The 24,210-nt window shown below is 35.1% G+C and overlaps 1 protein-coding gene across 1 annotated transcript; it reads right to left on the bottom strand.

The window, feature by feature from the left end:
• Positions 1 to 23,411: 23,411 nt before the first annotated feature.
• Positions 23,412 to 23,888, bottom strand: LOC139492881 (nanos homolog 3-like). The gene has a single exon (XM_071281032.1). It carries the CDS (start codon positions 23,886 to 23,888, stop codon positions 23,412 to 23,414), a length of 477 nt encoding a protein of 158 aa, XP_071137133.1.
• Positions 23,889 to 24,210: the final 322 nt, after the last annotated feature.

Below are 24,210 nucleotides of genomic sequence, written 5' to 3'. Positions count from 1 at the left end.
ATATACTAGACCTACTGCTTATAGTATCTGAGATATGGACTTGATCACCAAAACCTAACTTTGTTCACTGATCCATGAAATGAGGTCGAGGTGCCATGAAAACTGTCTGACGGGCATGAGGACATAGCACGGTACGCACATACCAAATATAATTATCCTATTACTTGAAAGAAGAGAGAATTTAACATTACAAAAAATCTGAACTTTTTTTTCAAGTAGTCACTGAACCACGAAAATGAGGTCAAGGGCATTGGACATGTGACCGACTGAAAGTTTGTATCATGAGGCATTCCTAACGACTGGAAACACGCTAGAGTCGCACCAGCATATAAAAAGGGGGATAAGCATAAACCATGGACATCAAGTTGGTTACTTATTCCCTATTCCTTATTCGTTACTTGTTCGTTGCTTAATTATTCCCTATTCCCTACATATTCGTTACTTATTCGTTACTTATTCCCTATTCCTTATTCGTTACTTATTCCTTATTCCCTATTTGATACCTATTCGTTACTTATTCCTTATTACCTATTCGTTACCTATTCGTTACTAGTTATAGTTCTAAATTTGTTGAGGTAAAATGAACTTTTTATGACCTATTTGTAAGTGTTTGTGCTCAACCGATCCTGTTGCTTTATGTCCGATACTTATTTGTTTCTTATTTGATTTTTTTGCGTTCTACCTTTTAAATGTTTTATATTCGTATGTTTGAAGATCTGGTTCTTGGTTCGAAGAGGTGAACTCACCTTTTAGCGCTTGTATAAAAATGAAGATGTGGTATGATCGCCAATGAGACAACTCCCCACAATAGACCAAAATGACACAGAAATTAACAACTACAGGTCACGATACGGCCTTCAACAATAAGCAAAGCCCATACCGCATGGTCAGCTATAAAACATGTTAGCGGGGTGTACATCGTTTCGGAGCTTGACTAATACCTTGTTTATAACACGCGTATTATACGTTGCACCTTTTAGAAAATGATTTTCAATTGTGTTCTTGTCTCTGGCGGTAACTATGTGTTCTTAGAGATGAAATCACCCTATTAGCGCGTATGTACCCGTTCTTGCGCTCGGTTTATACCCTGTAACTTATTCGTTCCTTAATCGTTTTTAATACGCGTGGTATACGTTGCATCTTTTAAAAAAGGATTTTAAATTGTTTTTCTGTTTCTCAGTAGTGGTAGATTGCGTTTCTAAGAGGTGATATAACCCTATCAGCGCGTATGTAGCAGTTTCAGCGCTCGACTGATACCCTGTTACTTATTCGTTCCTGATTCGCGTATAATACGTGTGTAATACTTTGCACATTTAAAAAAAAATATTTTCAATTGTTTTCTTGTCACTGGTGGTAAATTTGGGTTCTAAGTGGTTATTTAACCCTCTAAGCGCGTATGTACCCGTTTCAGCACTCGACTGTTACCCTGTTACTTATTCGTTTGTTATACGTTGCACCTTTTAGAAAATGATTTTCAATTGTTTTCTTGTCTCTGGTGGTACCTATGTGTTCTAAGAGGGAAAAAAAACCCTATTAGCGCATATGTACCCGTTTCAGCGCTACACTGTTATCCTGTTACTTATTCGTTCCTTATTGGCTTATAAAACGTGTGTTTTATATATACGTTCCATTTTTAAAAAGAAATATTTTCGTGTCTCTGGTGGTAACTGTCGGTTCTTAGAGGTGAAATAACCCTAATAGAACATATGTACCCGACTGATACCCTGTTACTTATTCGTTCTGTATTCGCTTATAATACGCGTGGTATATGTTGCACCTTGAAATAAATCAATAATCAATTGTTTTCATATCTCTGGCGGTAATTATATGTTCTCTGAGTTGAAAAAACCCTATTAGTGCATATGTACCCGTTTCAGCGCTACACTGATACCCTGTTACTTATTCGTTCCTTATTCGCTTATAGAACGTGTGTTATGTGTTGCACTTTAAAAAAGAAATATTTTTGTGTCTCTGGTGGTAACTGTCGGTTCTTAGAGGTGAAATAACCCTAATAGAACATATGTACCCGTTTCAGCGCTCGACTGATACCCTGTTACTTATTCGCTTATAATACGCGTGGTATACGTTGCACCTTGAAATAAATCGATTATCGAATGTTTTCATGTCTCTGGCGGTAATTATGTGTTCTATGAGGTGAAAAAAACCTATTAGCGCATATGTACCCGTTTCACCGCTACGCTGATACCCTGTTACTTATTCGTTCCTTATTCACTTTTTATACGCGTGGCAAACGTTGCACCTTGAAATAAATCGATTATCATTTTTTTTCATGTCTCTGGCGGTAATAATCTGTTCTCTGAGGTGAAAAAAAACCCATAAGCGCATACGTACCCGTTTCAGCGCTACACTGATACCCTGTTACTTATTCGTTCCTTATTCGCTTATAATACGCGTGGTATACGTTGCACCTTGAAATAAATCGATTATCGAGTGTTTTCATGCCTCTTGCGGTAATAATGTGTTCTCTGAGGTGAAAAAAACCTATTAGCGCGTATGTAGCAGTTTCAGCGCTCGACTGATACCCTGTTACTTATTCGTTCCTGATTCGCGTATAATACGTGTGTAATACTTTGCACATTTAAAAAAAAATATTTTCAATTGTTTTCTTGTCACTGGTGGTAAATTTGGGTTCTAAGTGGTTATTTAACCCTCTAAGCGCGTATGTACCCGTTTCAGCACTCGACTGTTACCCTGTTACTTATTCGTTTGTTATACGTTGCACCTTTTAGAAAATGATTTTCAATTGTTTTCTTGTCTCTGGTGGTACCTATGTGTTCTAAGAGGGAAAAAAAACCCTATTAGCGCATATGTACCCGTTTCAGCGCTACACTGTTATCCTGTTACTTATTCGTTCCTTATTGGCTTATAAAACGTGTGTTTTATATATACGTTCCATTTTTAAAAAGAAATATTTTCGTGTCTCTGGTGGTAACTGTCGGTTCTTAGAGGTGAAATAACCCTAATAGAACATATGTACCCGACTGATACCCTGTTACTTATTCGTTCTGTATTCGCTTATAATACGCGTGGTATATGTTGCACCTTGAAATAAATCAATAATCAATTGTTTTCATATCTCTGGCGGTAATTATATGTTCTCTGAGTTGAAAAAACCCTATTAGTGCATATGTACCCGTTTCAGCGCTACACTGATACCCTGTTACTTATTCGTTCCTTATTCGCTTATAGAACGTGTGTTATGTGTTGCACTTTAAAAAAGAAATATTTTTGTGTCTCTGGTGGTAACTGTCGGTTCTTAGAGGTGAAATAACCCTAATAGAACATATGTACCCGTTTCAGCGCTCGACTGATACCCTGTTACTTATTCGCTTATAATACGCGTGGTATACGTTGCACCTTGAAATAAATCGATTATCGAATGTTTTCATGTCTCTGGCGGTAATTATGTGTTCTATGAGGTGAAAAAAACCTATTAGCGCATATGTACCCGTTTCACCGCTACGCTGATACCCTGTTACTTATTCGTTCCTTATTCACTTTTTATACGCGTGGCAAACGTTGCACCTTGAAATAAATCGATTATCATTTTTTTTCATGTCTCTGGCGGTAATAATCTGTTCTCTGAGGTGAAAAAAAACCCATAAGCGCATACGTACCCGTTTCAGCGCTACACTGATACCCTGTTACTTATTCGTTCCTTATTCGCTTATAATACGCGTGGTATACGTTGCACCTTGAAATAAATCGATTATCGAGTGTTTTCATGCCTCTTGCGGTAATAATGTGTTCTCTGAGGTGAAAAAAACCTATTAGCGCGTATGTAGCAGTTTCAGCGCTCGACTGATACCCTGTTACTTATTCGTTCCTGATTCGCGTATAATACGTGTGTAATACTTTGCACATTTAAAAAAAAATATTTTCAATTGTTTTCTTGTCACTGGTGGTAAATTTGGGTTCTAAGTGGTTATTTAACCCTCTAAGCGCGTATGTACCCGTTTCAGCACTCGACTGTTACCCTGTTACTTATTCGTTTGTTATACGTTGCACCTTTTAGAAAATGATTTTCAATTGTTTTCTTGTCTCTGGTGGTACCTATGTGTTCTAAGAGGGAAAAAAAACCCTATTAGCGCATATGTACCCGTTTCAGCGCTACACTGTTATCCTGTTACTTATTCGTTCCTTATTGGCTTATAAAACGTGTGTTTTATATATACGTTCCATTTTTAAAAAGAAATATTTTCGTGTCTCTGGTGGTAACTGTCGGTTCTTAGAGGTGAAATAACCCTAATAGAACATATGTACCCGACTGATACCCTGTTACTTATTCGTTCTGTATTCGCTTATAATACGCGTGGTATATGTTGCACCTTGAAATAAATCAATAATCAATTGTTTTCATATCTCTGGCGGTAATTATATGTTCTCTGAGTTGAAAAAACCCTATTAGTGCATATGTACCCGTTTCAGCGCTACACTGATACCCTGTTACTTATTCGTTCCTTATTCGCTTATAGAACGTGTGTTATGTGTTGCACTTTAAAAAAGAAATATTTTTGTGTCTCTGGTGGTAACTGTCGGTTCTTAGAGGTGAAATAACCCTAATAGAACATATGTACCCGTTTCAGCGCTCGACTGATACCCTGTTACTTATTCGCTTATAATACGCGTGGTATACGTTGCACCTTGAAATAAATCGATTATCGAATGTTTTCATGTCTCTGGCGGTAATTATGTGTTCTATGAGGTGAAAAAAACCTATTAGCGCATATGTACCCGTTTCACCGCTACGCTGATACCCTGTTACTTATTCGTTCCTTATTCACTTTTTATACGCGTGGCAAACGTTGCACCTTGAAATAAATCGATTATCATTTTTTTTCATGTCTCTGGCGGTAATAATCTGTTCTCTGAGGTGAAAAAAAAACCATAAGCGCATACGTACCCGTTTCAGCGCTACACTGATACCCTGTTACTTATTCGTTCCTTATTCGCTTATAATACGCGTGGTATACGTTGCACCTTGAAATAAATCGATTATCGAGTGTTTTCATGCCTCTTGCGGTAATAATGTGTTCTCTGAGGTGAAAAAAACCTATTAGCGCATATGTACCCGTTTCAGCGCTACACTGATACCCTGTTACTTATTCGTTCCTTATTCGCTTATAATACGCGTGGTATACGTTGCACCTTGAAATAAATCGATTATCGAGTGTTTTCATGTCTCTTGCGGTAATTATGTGTTCTCTGAGGTGAAAAAACCCTGTAATCGCATCTTCGGTCTTTATGATTTATATGGCAATTCTATTAGAAAAATGGCCTATGAAAGCCCAAAAGTATTTGAAATATATATATGCAAAGCATTCGATTAGCGTCGTCTAGGGGTACCAATCATGGTTGGGCCGTGTACGATGATCAGTACCGACTTAAAAAAGAGCGCTTTCCATCATCTTCCTGGGGAGTCATTGATCAGGGATTGTGGGTTTTGTGCGTGGTGACGGAGAATGTCAATCAGTAATCGTCTGTAGTCATGAGCAATAATTCTCATCCCTCCTCGAATTATCAATCAGCAAGGAATATGACTTAAATATATCATGGCCTATACAAATTGTTGGGTTCACATGTTTTATAGCTTACTTATCGTATTCTGGATTAACATCATCTACAATCAATACATACATGATACTTATCCGGGATTAGCCATAAATCATAAATTTTAGGTATTAATAATAACTGACATTACATGTACTTTCATAGTTTCTAAATGTCAGAGGGAGTTCGAAGGAAGAGTCCCAAATTATCAGGTATTCGCGCTCCTGTTACTTTACAAATTTTGCACAAAATTTTACGATCACTACCATTCGTTTGCTCCTATCATGAATCTTGTCTGTTCGCTTCTGCATTTAGTCTTGCATTTTTTGCTTTATTTAGAATAGGTGAGATCACGGCCGATACGAGTACATATATCGGAGCCCAGCAATTTTCTTTGATAATCTGTCATTGAAATTTTCAAATAATAAATATGAATTGCATTTGAAGATTTGCAGTTCGAAAGCTGATGAGAGAGGTACTTCAACGACTTTGGTTATTCCTCAAAGGGAAGCAAATCTTTGTCCTGTGAGCTGTTGCGTGTCTCTTGGGGAATAATATACTAGTACCCTGTTTCTGACAAACCCTTGTTTTAACATTTTAATTGGTCTTCATTGACTCGTTTTCAGTTTATTTCTATACTTAAGAAACCCCCTTTATTTTGTGGCGTTAAAGACCGCATTCATTTAAAATTGTTTAGAATAGGCGGAGCATCCCAGTATAGCAGAATGGGGGCTTCGGATTCAGAAATTAAGAAGTGGAGACGGGAAGTTTGGTTTAGGTTGATGCATACACTAGTTACATTCGGATTTGATAGATTTATAGATACGAAGATCTTCGAAGTTGTATTTTAATATGTTTTGTAAAGGTTTTAACAGAACATTAAGAATTTTGTCATTGTAAAATCCCGTCAAGTTTTGGTCATGGGATCATCTTTTGTATATTGGGCGGTCAGAAGTGGAGATGTTATCCACCTCCACAAATTTTGATCATCCATTTGGGTTCTAAGTTTTGGGTTTAATCAAAGGAAAAAAGCTTATTGAGCAAATAAAGTTGGACATTGTGCAATCACATGTGTTATTGCAAAATCTCTCCTTGGTGTGGAGTGAAATTTTGCCTCGTAGATACTGCCACTTGTCAGACAATCAGGTGGCTATCAATTCGACTTGTAAACGAGTTAAGGCAATTGTTCAATATATTCAAGAAGAATTAAATCATGGCCTTGTAATTTGCCATACAAATATAAAAACTCAAGATAGAGGTTTATTTCAGGCTTTACGGAGTGCACTTGTCAGTTGACGGTAATGATGTTTTCTTAAATAATGTTCAGGGAGCTTTAGAGTTGTTTGCAAGTTCGGACCGTCGAGTATTTCCTAATTGATGAGACTATAAACTATATTTCAGTACGGTGTAGTAAACTCGTTTCGTTGGGGATGAGAGTGTATAGACCTTCTCATTTTGGCGGGATCTGGCAAGATGACAGGGGGGTCATGACCCTATAATTCTACGTTAGACCATATGCTAAAATATACTACTGTGGTACCACAGGGAAGTTGTGTTTTTTATGAACGGCTTTCTCTTGTTTACCAGAGCGGCCGGTTCATCACTGTTACCAGTTTTGAATTTTATCCTCCGAGTACCGAGGAAGCGTTATTCAAGTATTGGCCTAGCGTCAGTGTGGGGTCGTGCTCCTCGTTCACTCTAATTTTGCTTAGAGGAACTTTTGTTATTTCTGTTACCAGAAGAATACCTACTTGCCAATATTAAAAATGCCGGCGGTTTGTATCGTCTTGCCAGGCCTCGTTTACTGTTTTTTTCCCCTGCGGCCGATTTGATTCCACATAAGATTTCTTGAATTGTTTAGTATTAGGAGTTGGTATTAGCATCTAAAGGTAACCGTACAACCTTCAATAATGAGCAAAACCGTTACCATATGCGGCCTGTTTTATTCCACACAATATTTCTTAAATTATTTTAATCTTTAATTAAACTCCCATATCAAAAATTTAAAGTAAGTTAGAAAGAACCCTAAACGACAAATGTAAAACAAGTACAAGCCACGGACGTTTAAATATAAAAGTAGATAAGACGACCATTTATTATGAAAAAAAACACATTTATATTTCCAGGCTGATCTTGACAGTGTTGTTTCTGTTTGGAACAAGCATAGGATAATAAAATCATCAAACGCACCACTTCCGAGCGGAAAACCTGCTGTTTTGTATTCACTTCTCATTTGTATGGATACGAAGACAAATTGTGTGATGCAGACCCAGTAGATGTGTCAGTTTGTGAAGAAGAAATTAATGTGCCTGTCGAACCTTGCAACCGCGAAGTCTTCAAATTATGCAATGTACTAATGGAGGAAAGTTCTTTAGAAAAACTAAATGATCCATATGATGCCGTCATACTATATCAATTTTTGAGAACAAACATATTACAACTTATTTAGTTACACACAAGCTGATTGTGATAAGAATCTTTTAAGCACCCCGTTCAAGCTATATTGTTGGTTATTAATGACTGCCATATACCGTATATGCCCGTATTTATCAAATTGAAATACATTTTCAGTCATACGTAGTATTTATTTATATTTCTCTTATTCTTAGCCGATTTAGTCCGTTCCTGACCGCTTGACTATTTTTATGTCCCCGCCTTAGGCGCAGGGGCCCAATCTCGCATGCAGATTTATCGAGGAAGGACTAATAACTGGTAGGAGGCCATTAGGTGTTACCCTGGACCGTCCGATCGTCCTTCCGTCCGTCTGGATTTCCGTTCGTCCAATTTTCGTTTCGCATTCTAAATTTAGTTTGTCTCAACCGAATTTAGGTATTTAAAAGTATCGAATTTAAATATCATATGAAATGCTAAAAACTACAGCAAACAGACATAACTCGAATTGATCTGTGCGTCATAGACATATTTTGTCCCTTTTTAACTTGAAAAATTTAGAGAGGGGCATTTGTGCCTTTAGTCACATTCTTCTTTTATTATTCATTCAACATGTGGTTCGTTTGATCTCCGTCCATCATTGGTCAAAGCTCAATTATTTTTTGACTTTCCACTGAATTTATTATTGTGACGTCACAGACAAGTCAACCATGGCTGATTGTTTCATAGAAAAATCCTAATTTTTTAAATTCAATAGATACTACTCCAAAATCTCGTGATATACGACATTACATCCTTGACTAGCTTTTTACTGTTTGACTGTTTGGAACACGATGTACCATTTACGTGTTGGAAAATTAATCGGCAAATGTACTGGAAAGAAACCTTGACACTTTATTTAGTAATATAAGGGGTCTTCCATGATCTTTAAATCAAGTGCTGTTGAAAACAATCTCAAGGTCAAATTTCAAAGTCTACCTTGACCTTCTAGGTATGAAAATTTAAACTCATGAATTCAAATACTATTACAATATGATTGTGTACTACTTAACACGTGTTATACCTGACAAAATAAATTTCAACCTAAAATTTCAGACAACATTTATACAAAGTTATCGTCTTAAATAAAACTAAACTACAGTTATTTATAAATTAGAGTGTACTGGTTACAGGAAGCAGGTACCTCATATATAAGAAACGGACAAAATATACATGCCCTCAATTCTAGAATTCATGCGTACATTCTGTATTATTCAAAACTATCAGTCAATATGTGTTCTAACAGGACTGCCAGTCCTTCACCTTGAAAGTGATACCTTCACATTACTATAATAAATTCTACATAGTTTTATATTTACACATATGCGTAGGAACTATTTTGTTTAATATGTACTTCTTTCTAGTAAGAATGCATTTTTTTGATCCGGTGCGATTTGTGTGGTGTTGCATCTTACAAAGTCTATCCAAATTATTTGTGCAAAGAATTCCATTCAAGCTGGTGCTAGGGTCGTCTTAAACTTGCAAGAGACAAGATATAATTTTTGTTCCATTTTGAAGGCCGCATTATGACTTTGAGATGAAGAACTGCATTACAAGCGCTGTTCCTGCATAGGCGGATCCAGGTGGGGGGGGGGGGGGGGGCCTGGGGGCCCCTTTCGTGGGAAAAATTTGGTTGATTATATAGGGAATCATTGAAGCATGACTGGAGCGGGCCCCCTCTTAGATCAGTCAGCGGGCCCCCCTTAGGAAAAGTTCTGGATCCGCCACTGTCCTGTGCTTTTTGTGTGTTTTTGTCGTGCATGTACTGACTTTGTGTCATTGATAGATACCTCACATGCTTTGGGTTTTGTTTTTTTAAGGTATACCAGGGCTAGTATCGCAAAGCAGTAGTGCTTATGATAATCATATAAGATCCTCTTATTCGCTTATTAAGAATGTGTTAAGAAATTATGTTTAAAGTAATTAAAATCTATACATGTGACTGTTTTGAGTAAATTTTTAAGATCAATTTAGAGCAATACATTTGTAGCAGTCAAACCATTTTAATTCGATCATTATATCGGTTTTTCCATTGTTGGGTTTCAAAGTTGTTTCAAAACAAATCAAAAGTTCTAATCGTAGTTTGATATACTTTTCAAACCACACGAGGAGGTTTAACGAGTTTTGGAAAATATTCGGAAAATAGATTAGTCTAATACAATTGAAAATGGAAATGGGAAATATGTCAAAGAGACAACAACCCGACAAAAGAGAAGATAACAGCCGAAGGCCACCAACGGCACTTCAACGCAGCGAGAAAATCCCGCCCCCGGAGGTTGGCCTAAGCTAGCCCTAAAAAAATATGTACTAGTATGACAGGGAAAATGGAATTCATACTGAACTCCAAAACATATAAATGAAGTAAAAATAAAAATACATACAGGACTAACAAAGGTTACAGAACTTGGAACAGGAGCAAAAATGCGGCGGGGTTTTGTGATATTATCTCAACCTTCTCTCTATACCTCTAGCCAATGTAGATTAAAGAAACACACAGCAATATGCACAGTAAAACTCAATTTAAAAGTAGTCAGAGTCCTTTGTCAGAATAGGTAACAATATAAACTAAGCAAAATGACAATGATACATAAATTAACAAAGGACTACTAGCAGTTACTGACATGCCAGCTCCAGACCTCAATTAAACTGAGTGAAAGATATTTTTTTCATCAATTGAAAATCAAGGACAATCCCTCCCGTTAGGGGTTTTGTATCATACCATCAAAAGATATACGAGAATAACCCGTTTCATATAGTTTTTCCAGTATTGTTCCTTTCAGTTTCAGTGAGTGGCAATAAAAAACGCATCGCCAACATGTACTTCCCATTTGGTAGAAGTTAAAACTGTTTGATCTTCCTTGATATTATTAATTCGTATATTTTAACTAATTTCATTCGTTCAGGGATAGTCATATGTTAAACTTAATTTCCGAAGGTAGAGTAAAAACGGCGGATAGCAAAAAGCATATTGCACGGTTATTTTTAGAATATCTAAAAACCGATATACTCTGTGACGTCATGTAATGAATTTCATGATATTGTCAAAAGTTTTATAAAAAATATCTATGATAGATTATTTGAAGAAAACAAATCTTTATATACATAACATGAAAAAAAAGTAAATGAAATAACAACTAATATGATGTTATTGTCTTAGAGACAATATGATATCTATAAAATTCCAACAAAATCACGATTTTGATACCAGTATGGTCGGAAATTAATAATATAACAATTATTATATTTATCAAAGTTGTACATATATCGATGCTAGTTTGTTTTGTTTGGTAAGGAACATTTGTTTATGCTATTTATAGAAAGGTCTGTTTGATTTGATATATAAAGTATGCGGGAAGAATTTCATGCACGGGTGGTTTGATAGTAGTTAAAGTCATTCGAGTCATTGCAGTCAAGTGCTCTAGATGCTTTTTTCGAATTCTTACAATTTGATACATTCAACTAAGTATGGGAAATACTGAAAATGAAGAGACTATTCCTATTACCCGTAGAGAATACCAATGCAACTGTTACTATTGTTACTGATCGTAGTTTTTGTGTCTACTAGAAAAACAACACTGGACCTGAATCCACAGAAATCTGCTTTGGTTGCCAGACGATGGGTCACTGGAGACGAAACTGTTCAAAGTTTAACAACCCAACAAGTTGCGGACGAAGATATAAATGATAAGTATTATTTTTGATTTTGTTGTCAGTGATAAACGTCATTTAAAAGAGCAGTTAAATACTTTACAACTGGATTCGTATGAATATGAGCAATCATTTAGTGTACTACAATCTGTTAAAGGTAGACGGAAAAAATATCTCGATTATTGAAAATGATAGAAGCAAATTCTTATGTGTTAGACATTATTTTAAACGGATATGCTATTCCTTTTAGTAAAAACAATAAATGCAAAAAATCATTATTGTATCACGATCTATTGACGATCTTTTGGTTAATGATTGTATTGAAGAAGTTAAAACCAGACCTCATGTTATAAATCCGTTAACAATTTCGATATAAGCTTTCCCTTTTATTAGTGCATGCTTTTAATGCAGGGTCATCGCCTGAGTAATTTCTATGTCGCCTGTCATAGGTAATGTAATCAGATTGATAACCAGAAATTTGTATATAGATTGATTGAGTCACGTGTTTCATGGGACTTTAGTTTTATCTTGACTGAGGGTACAAGGGGTCATTTGTGAGTTACAGTTTTGGAAACATAAAATTTTACTCACCCTCTATGGATTCGTAGGGGGTCAGTAGTGAACCGTATAACGAATTTATCGCACGCAGGACTTTTCCTGCTGAGTTTTGTAGAAAAATAAACAATGAAATACAATAACATCAATAGACGACGTCACCATTAACAGTAGGACGTGACGTCATGAACCCCCTATGAAATTTACTAACCCCTTACGGTCTCATAGGGGGTCACCACGTGACGGCGCTAAACCAATCACAACGTGATATTTTACCCGCGGTGCGATAAAATATTTTATTTTAAAACTAAAGGGCCCAATAAGAGCATATCATTAATAACGTCATCACATAAACATTACAGAGTGATTAAAGAAATATAAAATAATAGTTCAAATGCATGAGAAAAGGGTCAGTGGTCAAGGGGAGATAATTTTTCTAGTATAAGCTAGGTTCCAACTATAATTGTGTATTCGGATGCTAGCAGTTTTGCTTACGGATCTTATTTATGTCTATTAGAGAATCAGATTTTTTTTTAATTTTTTGTTTTTATAAAATGTGGACTGGTCGAGGGACAGGATTAAGTTTGATATGGAGAGAAAAGAAGGCTATAGAATTATGTATAGATACTATTCAAGGTCAGTTATCCATGCGGGAATGTTTTGAAGTGGTTTACGGACAGCAGTGGCGGATCCAGGGGGGGGGGGGGTTCCGGGGGTGCGCACCCCCCATTATTTTTGCCGATCAATGCATTTGTATCGGGACATATGTTTTGCACCCCCCTGCACCCCCCCTTTGCCCTGGGTTAGCACCCCCCCTTTCGAAAATTCCTGCATCCGCCCCTGGACAGTCAGAATTGTGTGGGTAAAGTGGAGTCAGGTAGTGGTAAAAACGCAACTACATAGTTGGTGATGTCAGTATTTTCTAGTTGTGCAAAGAGTTCTATTAATTTAGATATTGAATGGATACCAAGAGATAAAAATGATAAAGCAGATGCTATAAGCAAGGTTTTTGATTTTGACGATTGGGGCGTCAGTGTTTAGTTTTCTTTTTGAATGTATAGATTATATGTATGGACCTCATTCAGTTGATAGATTTGCTGACAGTGATGACAAGAAAATTGAATTATTCGTCCTCAGTCAATATACGTCTTTCAGATCAATATATCCTTGTATCGACCTCATACAAAGGCTATAATTGTATGATAATATAAATTAGAAGATATGGTAATGAGACACATCCAAGTCACAATGTATAAAAAGTTAAAAACATTTTTTTAAGGAAATGATACAGAAAATTTCCCGCAATGAACACATCTTTACAATTTAAGATTTTAACGTGAACAAATTACATCTATTTATAATCCAGGACCATAAAAACAATTTTATACTTTAAATGTCATTCTTTCCATCATAATAAACTCCTTTTGCAAATGCTACCAAAAAGATGATTTTCCATTCTCAATGTTATTGCATTTTTGAAACAAATTAATTTATGTTGGTCAGCGATGTCATTGGGAATACAATTTTACTGAAACATAAACGATGTGCAATATGATTTATAAAGGCATGGAACAGGAATTTTTAGTGCAAAATAACTGATTAACGAATTTTTTTTTTATAGTATATAATTAGGACTAAGCAATATATAAAAATGCAAAAAGTTTCGACAATTTTCCTCTTTTTACTCCGTCAGTGAAACTTATACAGGAGAATGAAGCCCAACCGAAACAATCACAAGCCACCATCAAAAGTAAAATTTCCAGATAACAAAAAATATTCAGATATGAAATTTTCAACTTTTAACATGGATCCTATCATAGGATACGGAAAATATTAGTATAAAAAAACTATAGCAATAAGACAAGCTGGTGTTAGAGAAGAATTAGAACAGCAATAACAACATCAAGAAAATTCACATTAAAACAATAGTTCTCCATTAAGAGACATAATAACGAGTGGCGAGTGCTTTTTTTTGTGTGTTGAGGTGACAAAATTTGTATGCGGATTTTAAAAGGAGTGCTCAGTAACAAACACTATTTCTCCTTTAATTTCTTGTTTTGCTTTCATCTGGACCTTAACACAAATTTTAATCATTCATGTGTAAAATATAGGTCGAGGCGACCAACTTTTTATCAAGGTCCTTTGTTGTTATCAAAGATGTGCGCAAACTTAACCAGACTTAAATCAGGTCGAGATGATCCATCTTTACATGGACATTCGTTACTAATAGTAAATCATTCTTCTTTGAATCAAAGTGTGTTTCGACCTTGACCTTACTGCAACACGTAACTGTGACAGACTGGCAAACAAACGTAGTTAACACTTTATCCTCTTCCAAACTCCCATTTTCCGATGGATTGATAAAGAGATGATAACTATCAATAAAAATGTTGAAATGGTTCTGGAAACGGGTAAATCTCTTAATGAAAGTTTATACATGTATTTTGATATAAGGCTGCTGCTCATTAAAAAAAAGGCTTTATTCGTGCTAAAAAGATTGTAAAAGTTGGATAAAATTGATGGAACCTAAAATTAAACTGCATATCTGTTAAATACTAAAAATGATGTAAAAATGCGTATTTCTGAAAATCGAACCCAAATAATGACTCTATCATGACATATATAAGCGAGATATGGGACTTAGGTCCTAATTATCGACGGCTGACTATTTCATTCAAAATTTATTTTATTCTTTTTAAACTGAATATAGATTATAAATAGCTATAGTTCTTCAGTAGGAAATGAACTCGAGGATTAAAGTATACAAACTGTCCTTTGATATTTCATTATTATTTATCTCCATTTTCCTTACATTATGCCATGCGTTCGGAATGAACTTCCCATAAAGGAGTAGGTTCAGTAAGACCCCTTTTTGGCCCCAAAACAGTTTTACAAAATTGTGAAATTGAAATCTTATAGCTATTCATTGGAAAGTATAATGCTTCTGCTACTTAAATATGGTCTGTTTTTGACAATATAATGCACATATATCGGGTACTAGCATCATAAAGTCATGCTAAATTACTGAAATCTTCACAATTTTAGCATTTTAGTTAAATTTTAGATGGTTTCCGTCCTAAATGAAAGTGGCCGCATTCGTGTTCATTTATAATACTGAAATGTAAGTTGTATTTGACGATAATACATAACATATATAAAGGTTGAGGATTAACACGGATGCGGCCACTTTCATTTTTGACAAAAACTATTTGAAAAGTGACATTTGCTTTGCATATTAGATAGATGTTTCATATTTAAGCTTGAATCGGAGCGTTTTTAATGACTAAATCAGTTAAAATCTTTCACAAAAACTAATTAAATCAATTGCAATAGACACTTAAGTGTTTAAACAATGTCCAAAATCTTTCGTTAGATGAACCTGAAATTTGAGGCCATAATCGGCTCTTACATTATGTCTGTCCAATTTGCAGACAATTGCAGGCGTTTATTTTTTCTGATAAAGTTTTCAATCGATTTACATAAATTGCACGACATCAATCACTGATCACCACCACCTCGTATAATGTTCTGACCACTGCATATAATGTTCTAACCACCGCATATAATGCTCTATCCACTGCATATAATGATGATCATCAACATAAGGCAGTCATGGCGTTCTATAATAATTGCCTCATTGGCATTCACACTACATATCTTTCCTTTTACAACAATTTTCTTTGAATTTGGTCCAGTGTTGTCACATTTGGGTGAAAATGTATGTGTAATTGCACAATACAACAAGAATCTGAATTAAAAAGATGATGTAAGACAAAGGACTATAAAGGACTATAAGGGCAATTTTTGGCCCCACCCCTAAATTTCATTTAATTTGTCATGTTGTAAGTCTATACCATAGACCTTCTAAAATATTTAAATTTTGGGTCTAGCTCGTTTATTCTGTTGGCTAGCAACAAATATAATGGCGGAGGTAAACTCATCAAATATGATTATTATACAGCTTTAATATATCTATATTTGAAATTAAACCTGTTTAGTATGTAGTGAACTTTACACTTGTACACTATTTAAATATTACATAATTAAATGCACATTCTTGTCAAATTCACTGTTGTTTCTCCCTAGCAACACATCTGTGCCCATGGCAACCGCAATTTGTTTTCTATTTTATAAGATTTAATTTTAAATATGTTGCAACAGAACGTCAATTTAAGATACAAATTGTAAAAAGAAAGAAACTCCAAGGTAAATATTAAGGAAGGAAGCAATATTGAAACATCAACAAACAAAACAAAACACCGGGTATTGCTGATGTACACAGATAGTGCATCTAGTGCTGAGTGGGGTCTCACTTATCAGCGACAAGAATAATAATATAAAGACAAGAATGCATAAGAAATTTTAATATCAATTATCTTAAATAAATTGATATAGACACATGCATTAAAGGATTTTTCAAATGTCAGTGTATTTCCATTACAGTTGTTATGTTTCAGGAAGGGTTTGAGGTTGGAGGGGGCAACTCTATTTACAAGGTGATAGGACGTGCCTCTGGAATAGTTCACCTTTTAAAGCTTAAAATAAGTGAAAAGTTAAGAAAACTATCAGATATATTATATGATAAGTACAATAAAGTTCTCATAACTTCTTTGACTGTCAACTTGTTTGGTGTTCCCGCTGTGACTTTATCAACCAATTTTTCTCTTTTGACACTTAAGTATAATTACTCTTTTACATAAAACCAAATGAAATCAAATCAATATGGGAAAGGTAACTTTTAATTTTTCCTACGCAATATATGAAAATGTATATATTTTTAACCGGATTTTTGTGACAAAAATGTCGGTTATTGATTTGGGGATGTACGGCGGGCGGGCGGGCGGGCGGGCGGGCGGCAATCAAATGTTGTCCGTGCATTAACTCATGAACCGTTCAACCAAAGCTTTTAAAATTTTAATATGTTATTTCTGACAACTATACGAAGGTCAGGTTCAATAATGGCCATTTTGACTTTTACCGTTCAGGAGTTATGGTTCTTGAAAGATTGAAAAATGGAGTTTCCAGTCGTGTCCGTGCATTTACTCATGAACTGTTCTACCAAAGCTTCCCAAATTTTAATATGTTGTTACTAATGACAGAATGGAGGTCAAGTTCAATAATGACGAATTTGACTTTTACCGCTCAGGAGTTATGGTTCTTGAAAGATTGAAAAATGGAGTTTCCAGTCGTGTCCGTGCATTTATGCATGAACTGTTCTACCAAAGCTTTCGAAATTTTAATATGCTGTTACTGCTGACAAAATGGAGGTCAAGTTCAATAATGACAATTTTGACTTTTACCGTTCAGGAGTTATGGTTCTTGAAAGATTGAAAAATGGTGTTTCCCGTCGTGTCCGTGCATTTTCTCATGAACCATTCAACCAAAGCTTTTGAAATTTTAATATGTTGTTACTGATGACAAAATAAAGGTCAAGTTCAATAATGACGAATTTGACTTTTACCGCTCAGGAGTTATGGTTCTTGAAAGATTGAAAAATGGAGTTTCCAGTCGTGTCCGTGCATTTATGCATGAACTGTTCTACCAAAGCTTCCGAAATTTTAATATGCTGTTACTGATGACAAAATGGAGGTCAAGTTCAATAATGACAATTTTGACTTTTACCGTTCAGGAGTTATGGTTCTTGAAAGATTGAAAAATGGTGTTTCCCGTCGTGTCCGTGCATTTTCTCATGAACCATTCAACCAAAGCTTTTGAAATTTTAATATGTTGTTACTGATGACAAAATAAAGGTCAAGTTCAATAATGACGATTTTGACTTTTACCGTTCAGGAGTTATGGTTCTTGAAAGATCGTAAAATGGCGTTTCCATTCACGTTGTTGCATTTACTCATGAACCATTCAATCTAAGCTTTTCAAATTTTAATATGTTGATACTGATGACAAAATGGAGGTCAAATTTGATATTGACGATTTTCACTTTCACCATTCATCAGTAATGGTTCTTGTGATATTGCCAGGACACAAATAAATGTTAATAAATCCGGTTTGCTGTCGTTGTGACAGCCTCTTGTTAAAATGTAAAACAGGGTGAGGTAACAAAACAGCGGCACCCCCTATCAATCAAACATTGAAGTACATGTACATGTATATATACATAATGTACACAGCCATGTATCACCATCACTGCTGGTGATCATATGGATAAATCTGTTGTAGAGTTCAGACGTTCTCATATATATATATATATGCATATGGATAGTCTATCTTATGCCGTTTCCGTTCTCTTGCCATCTAATTTTATAGAACTTGTTCTCTATGCTCATTACCAACAAAGACACATCCAATTGGAATATAGGTACCGGTAGTCCATTTTCAAAATAAAATTCGTGTCTCTCGCCAATTATGGAAATTTAAGCAAAATAATCTTTTAAATCCCCCCCCTTTTTTCCTAACATAAATCCTGGATCCGACCCTAATATCAGAGAGAGGAGATTGCCACCAGTCAAACACCATATTTTGAATTGATAATTAGCAAAAACATAAGAAATGTACAGATTTTGTTATATTGAAGGTCTATCTAAAATTTCATAATAATAAAAAAAATGTCCTCCAAGTTATTATTGACTCCTTTACACATGAAGTTTATTGCTTTCGTTTTTTTTTTTAAAGAAATTTAACTAGATATACTTACAGAAATAATATTAGGAATACACGTTACATTCATAAACAAAAAAATAAGTTTCTATAGGCATAAGAATATATATAAACTAAACTTTGTCAGATGAAAAGGTCCAATTTGGACGGCAAATTTCAGCTTTTTATTGCTCTGCTTGGCTATGAAAAATGTATGAACTTGTCAAAATGTTATAATTTCTAATTGGTGCAAGCATGGTGAGGTGGTCAAAATTTAGAAAAACCATCCAAATTTCAGTATTTTTGCTTATTTTCCCAATTATGACGTCATTTACACCTACCTTTTTTTTGTTAGATAACACAGTTTGTTTTTAAATCATTGACTCATATTCTAATAATTTATGGAGAAAAATCTGCTCTGTTAGAATTTTTATTATCTTGCAAATATGGGGCCATTTTAGACCATTAAAGCCCCTACTCTTTTTAAGAATAACGTATATGGAAAGCCTTGAAAGTAATAGAACGCGTTCTGTTTCTTTAACATTACGCATACATGTAAATATAAGATAATATATAATACTTGTACATTAAGTTCTTTTCATACAGATTATCATAGATTGCATATAAATTTTCTTATATTTTAAAATCACAGTACGTGTATTTACTAATATCCGTTGTTTCACTCTTTGATTGTTTTATTCGAAAAACTGTAATAAATGTTTATCTCACATCCTCGATCATCTTATTTGTTGGGCGATTGTTGTACCCTTATCCTTCTCGTCCGTCCGTCCGTTCGTCCGTCTGTCCAGCTTAAGGTTAAAGTTTTTGTTCGAGGTAGTTCTTGATGAAGTTGGAAGTCCAATCAACTTGAAACTAAGAAAACATGTTCCCTATGGTATGATCTTTCTAATTCTAACGCCAAATCAGAAATTGTATCCCATTTTCACGGTCTACTCAATATAAAACAAGAGTGCACACGCTGAAATGTCTCGCCTTCTTTACTAATCATTGATATTATTCTGATAGTCCTAAATATGAAGCTTTATGACAACTGTCACATAAACTTAACAAAAAAAAAACCAACTAAACATTAACCAATGAACCATGAAAATGAGGTCAAGGTCAGATGAACAATGCCAGACAGGCATGTACAGCTAACAATTCTTCCATTGAACAAATAGAGTTGACTTATTGCTTATAGTTTAAGAAAAACATACTAAAAAACAAAAACATAACACTGAGCAATGAACCGTGAAAATGAGGTCAAGGTCAAATAAAACCTGGTCGACTGACACATAGATCATAAAATATTTTAATACACCAAATATAGTTGACCTATTGCAATTAAAAATAGGAAAAAAAAACCAACTCAAAAATTTAACTTTGACCACTGAACCATGAAAATGAGGTCAAGGTCAGATGACACCTGCCAGCCAGACTGGTACACCTTACAATCATTTCATACACCAAATATAGTAGACCTGTTCTATACAGTATATGAAAAACAGACCAAAACACAAAAACTTAACTGTAACCACTGAACCATGAAAATGAGGTCAAGGTCAGATGACACCTGCCAGTTGGACATGTACACCTTACAGTCCTTCCATACACCGAATATACAAGACCTATTGCTTATATTATCTCAGATATGGACTTGACCACCAAAACTTAACCTTGTTCACTGATCCATGAAATGAGGTCGAGGTCAAGTGAAAACTGTCTGACCGGAATGAGGAACTTGCAAGGTACGCACATACCAAATATAGCTATCCTGTTACTTATAATAAAAGAGGATTTAACATTACAAAAAAATCTTAACTTTTTGTCAAGAACATGTACACAGTCACTGAACCATGAAAATGAGGTCAAGGACATTGGACATGTGACTTAACACAAAGGTTTGCGTTAAACGCAAAAGGTTTGCTTTATAACGCAAAGGTTTGCGTTATAACGCAAACATAGGAAGAAAAATAAAAAAAAAATGTGTGGCGCTAATACGCTTCCGTAGTACGGCTATGTTGAGGGAACGACATAACTATCTTGAGGGAACAACATAGCATCTTGGGGGAACGACATATCATCTTGAGGGAAAACATAGTATATTGAGGAAGCGACATATCATCTTGAGGGAACGCGATAAATATCTTGTGGGAACGACATAGTATCTTGAGGGAACGACATATCATCTTGAGAGAACGAGATAACTATCTTGAGGGAACAACATAACATTTTGAGGGAACAACATAACATCTTGAGGGAACGACATAGTATCTTGAGGGAACGACATAACTATCTTGTGGGAACGACATAGTATCTTGAGGGAACGAGATAACTATCTTGTGGGAACGACATAACATCTTGAGGGAACGACATAGTATCTTGAGGGAACAAGATAACTATCTTGAGGGAACGACATAGTATCTTGAGGGAACAACATATTTTTTTTTCTTTCATGGCCGCATTCTGCCACTGTACAAATCGGTTCACAGTGTTTTAAGGTAATAAATAACTGTTAGACATTTATATATGGGTGAATAGAAATTGTGCTCACTAAATATCACATGACTATTGCTTTACATAAAAAATGTTACATCACGGTAATGGCGACCCCGATAGCGGTACCGTGATGTTTCAGCAAAGTTGCATCACGGTTAATGCAAAAGGAACTCGGTTTCTGACTGGACTAAAGTAGCCACTGACTGGCCCGATTTAGGAATCCACTGCTTGAATTAAAGTAGTCACTGATCGGACTAAAGTAGCCACTGACTAGACTTAAGTAGCCACTGACTAGACTTAATAGGCTACTGACTGGATTCAAGTTGCCACTGACTGGACTACAGTGGCAACTTGCTGGACTTAAGTAGACACTGACTGAACACAGAACTAATAATCAATCATATCAATGGTACTAGACAGACACGCCAAGTCGTATTTTTAAACGTGCTAGTTGGCAAGGTAAACGTCAACCCTAGAAACTTCACCCAACCGGGACACAATATTCTGACTCCAGAGAAACTTCACCCAACCGAGACACAATATTCTGACTCCAGAGAAACTTCACCCAACCGGGACACAATATTCTGACTCCAGAAAAACTTCACAGAACCGGGACACACTATTCTGACTCCAGAGCTCATCAGTCTTTGTTCTTATTCCTGAATGCGTGCAAAGCGGAAAAGCTGAAAATACCAATTTGAAAATAAATACGAGTTTGGACCCGACCGGGATGGTCGAACCCACGACCTGACGCACTCCCCGAGTCGTGCAGGCTCCTTTAAGCCAAGAGAGCCAAGAGAAAAAAATAATTGGTTTGTGATAAGGAAGGATATAAATACACCATAAACAACTATACATCTATTTTTATTTCTACATGCATAAATCTAGCGTTATATATCAGACATCATTTTGTATTCCTTCACAAATGACGACAAAAATATATTATGTACAAATTTATTGTTTTTAATGCTTCCTTTTTCTGCTGTTAAAATACTTTTTATAGCAAAAGTTTCTATTGTCAATCTTTTCATTAATATTTATAGTTTTTTTCGTTCTATTCTCGATTTATTATCTACCAATTCGACATCATTTTTTTTTCTCTCTTTAATATAAACTAAACAAATCTATAAATTTATAATGATTACCACTTTCTGCAACTACAATACCAAACTAGCATATATTCAATTCATTTGAGAAAGTAAAGTTGTTTTCTTTTTTTTTCTCTTTGTTTTTTATTTACATCATATATTGAGAAATCTTTGAAAGACAAGCTTTCTTCTATCTTTTTTCCTTGTCATTTATTTACAACATTACTAGGTTTTCTTTTCGTATAAAGTAAAAAAAATAAACAAAAAAGTATAAAGGTTCTCTTTTCAGTATTTGGTCTAACACAATACTCGAGGCATACATGTACATACTTCAATACATTATAAGAAAGAAAAGCTACAAATTTGCAAAAGCAGTATTTGCCAATATGTTTACTTCTCCTTAAAACAAAATAAAAATGTAAAAAAAAATGTAAAAAAAATAAAATTTCAAGGCATCTACTTTTTTCCTTTTATCATATGAAACTACGAAATACTTCTATCCTTTTCTATGGCAAGCCGTTTAACTATTTATTCCAAACTTCAAGATATCTAATAAAACTTGATGTTAAGTTATCTCATATAGTTTATAAGATATCTTATATATAAAATTGAAAATAAAAATGGGGATTGTGCCAAAGAGACAACAACCCGACCATAGAGCAGATACACTAAATTTGTCTTCTGAAGTTTACAAGCTATATATATCCAGAGACATATAATACAATATTACTATGTCTCTGGTACATCTTATACAAACTTGACAGTTTGACATTTAAAAAAAAATATAGAAATTTCAAATGTAATTAAACGTTTTCGATATTCAAAACTGAATTAGACTCTCGCACTCTTGTAATCAAAACGCATTTAAAAGAATATTTCACAAATTAAAAGTATTGACAAAAAGTTTTAAAAATATATCGTTTCATCTTGAATAAAATATTGTCTCCCATTCAAATTTGGCCATCTTTTTTCGTCACATATAAAAGCGATCTTCTTTTGACAATTAGGCGATCTTCTTTCGTCAAATTAGACGATCTTCTTTCTTCGTCTTCCACAGCTACTTCTTAGGGTGTAACAGGTCTCTGTAGTGGACGACCCCTGGGCATCAGATAACGGACAATGGCGGAGTGTATGGGCGTTATCCCCTGTGGCTTTACACTTCGGGCAAACGTACTTACGGAGTACTGGGCATATTACTTTCCCCCTATTGTCTTTCAACACGTGCGTGGTGTAGTATTCTCTGGTTTCACCGTTCTGTTTACAAAGAATGCAGTATTTCTCTTCAGAAGCGTGTTTAGCTGGCATTATCTGGTATTGTAGCGGAGCTTGTAGCATATTATCAGAGCTACCGTTCAATTGTCTTAGAAAAGCTGATAAAATGTAATTACTGGAATATCCGTCATCTGAAAAACTGTTTTCTCCGGAAGATGCGGTCTCTACGGATGAGAGAGAGTCCGACCGACATAACTGGTTCTGATCATTGTTATATATTTGTACAGCCATCATGTTGTCGTCATAATAATAAAATATCTTCTATTGAGCTAATCGAGTTTGCCCAATAATCAACCTCTGTTTCAGATAACAATTCTGTAGTCTTCTCGACATGTTCTTCTGTTTCTTTAAATAAAAGAGAACTGAAATTCAAATAGTCTTTGAACGGACTGTAATCCATCTTGTCGAGTCTGCAAGTTTGTATCAAATGGGTTATAACGCAAAGGTTCGCGTTATATCGCAAAGGTTTGCGTTATAACGCAAAGGTTTGCATTATAACGCAAAGGTTTGCGTTAAACGCAAAGGTTTGCGTTAAACGCAAAGGTTTGCGTTA

Source organism: Mytilus edulis, chromosome 10 (assembly GCF_963676685.1).
Source record: "Mytilus edulis chromosome 10, xbMytEdul2.2, whole genome shotgun sequence".
In the NCBI taxonomy this organism is placed as follows: domain Eukaryota; kingdom Metazoa; phylum Mollusca; class Bivalvia; order Mytilida; family Mytilidae; genus Mytilus; species Mytilus edulis.
Note: the sequence above shows the minus strand (reverse complement) of the source record. Positions and strands in the feature narration are given on the sequence as shown.

Coding starts and splice junctions, on each gene's coding strand:
- LOC139492881 (XM_071281032.1), bottom strand. CDS start 23,888: ATGGCTGTACAAATATATAACAATGATCAGAACCAGTTATGTCGGTCG.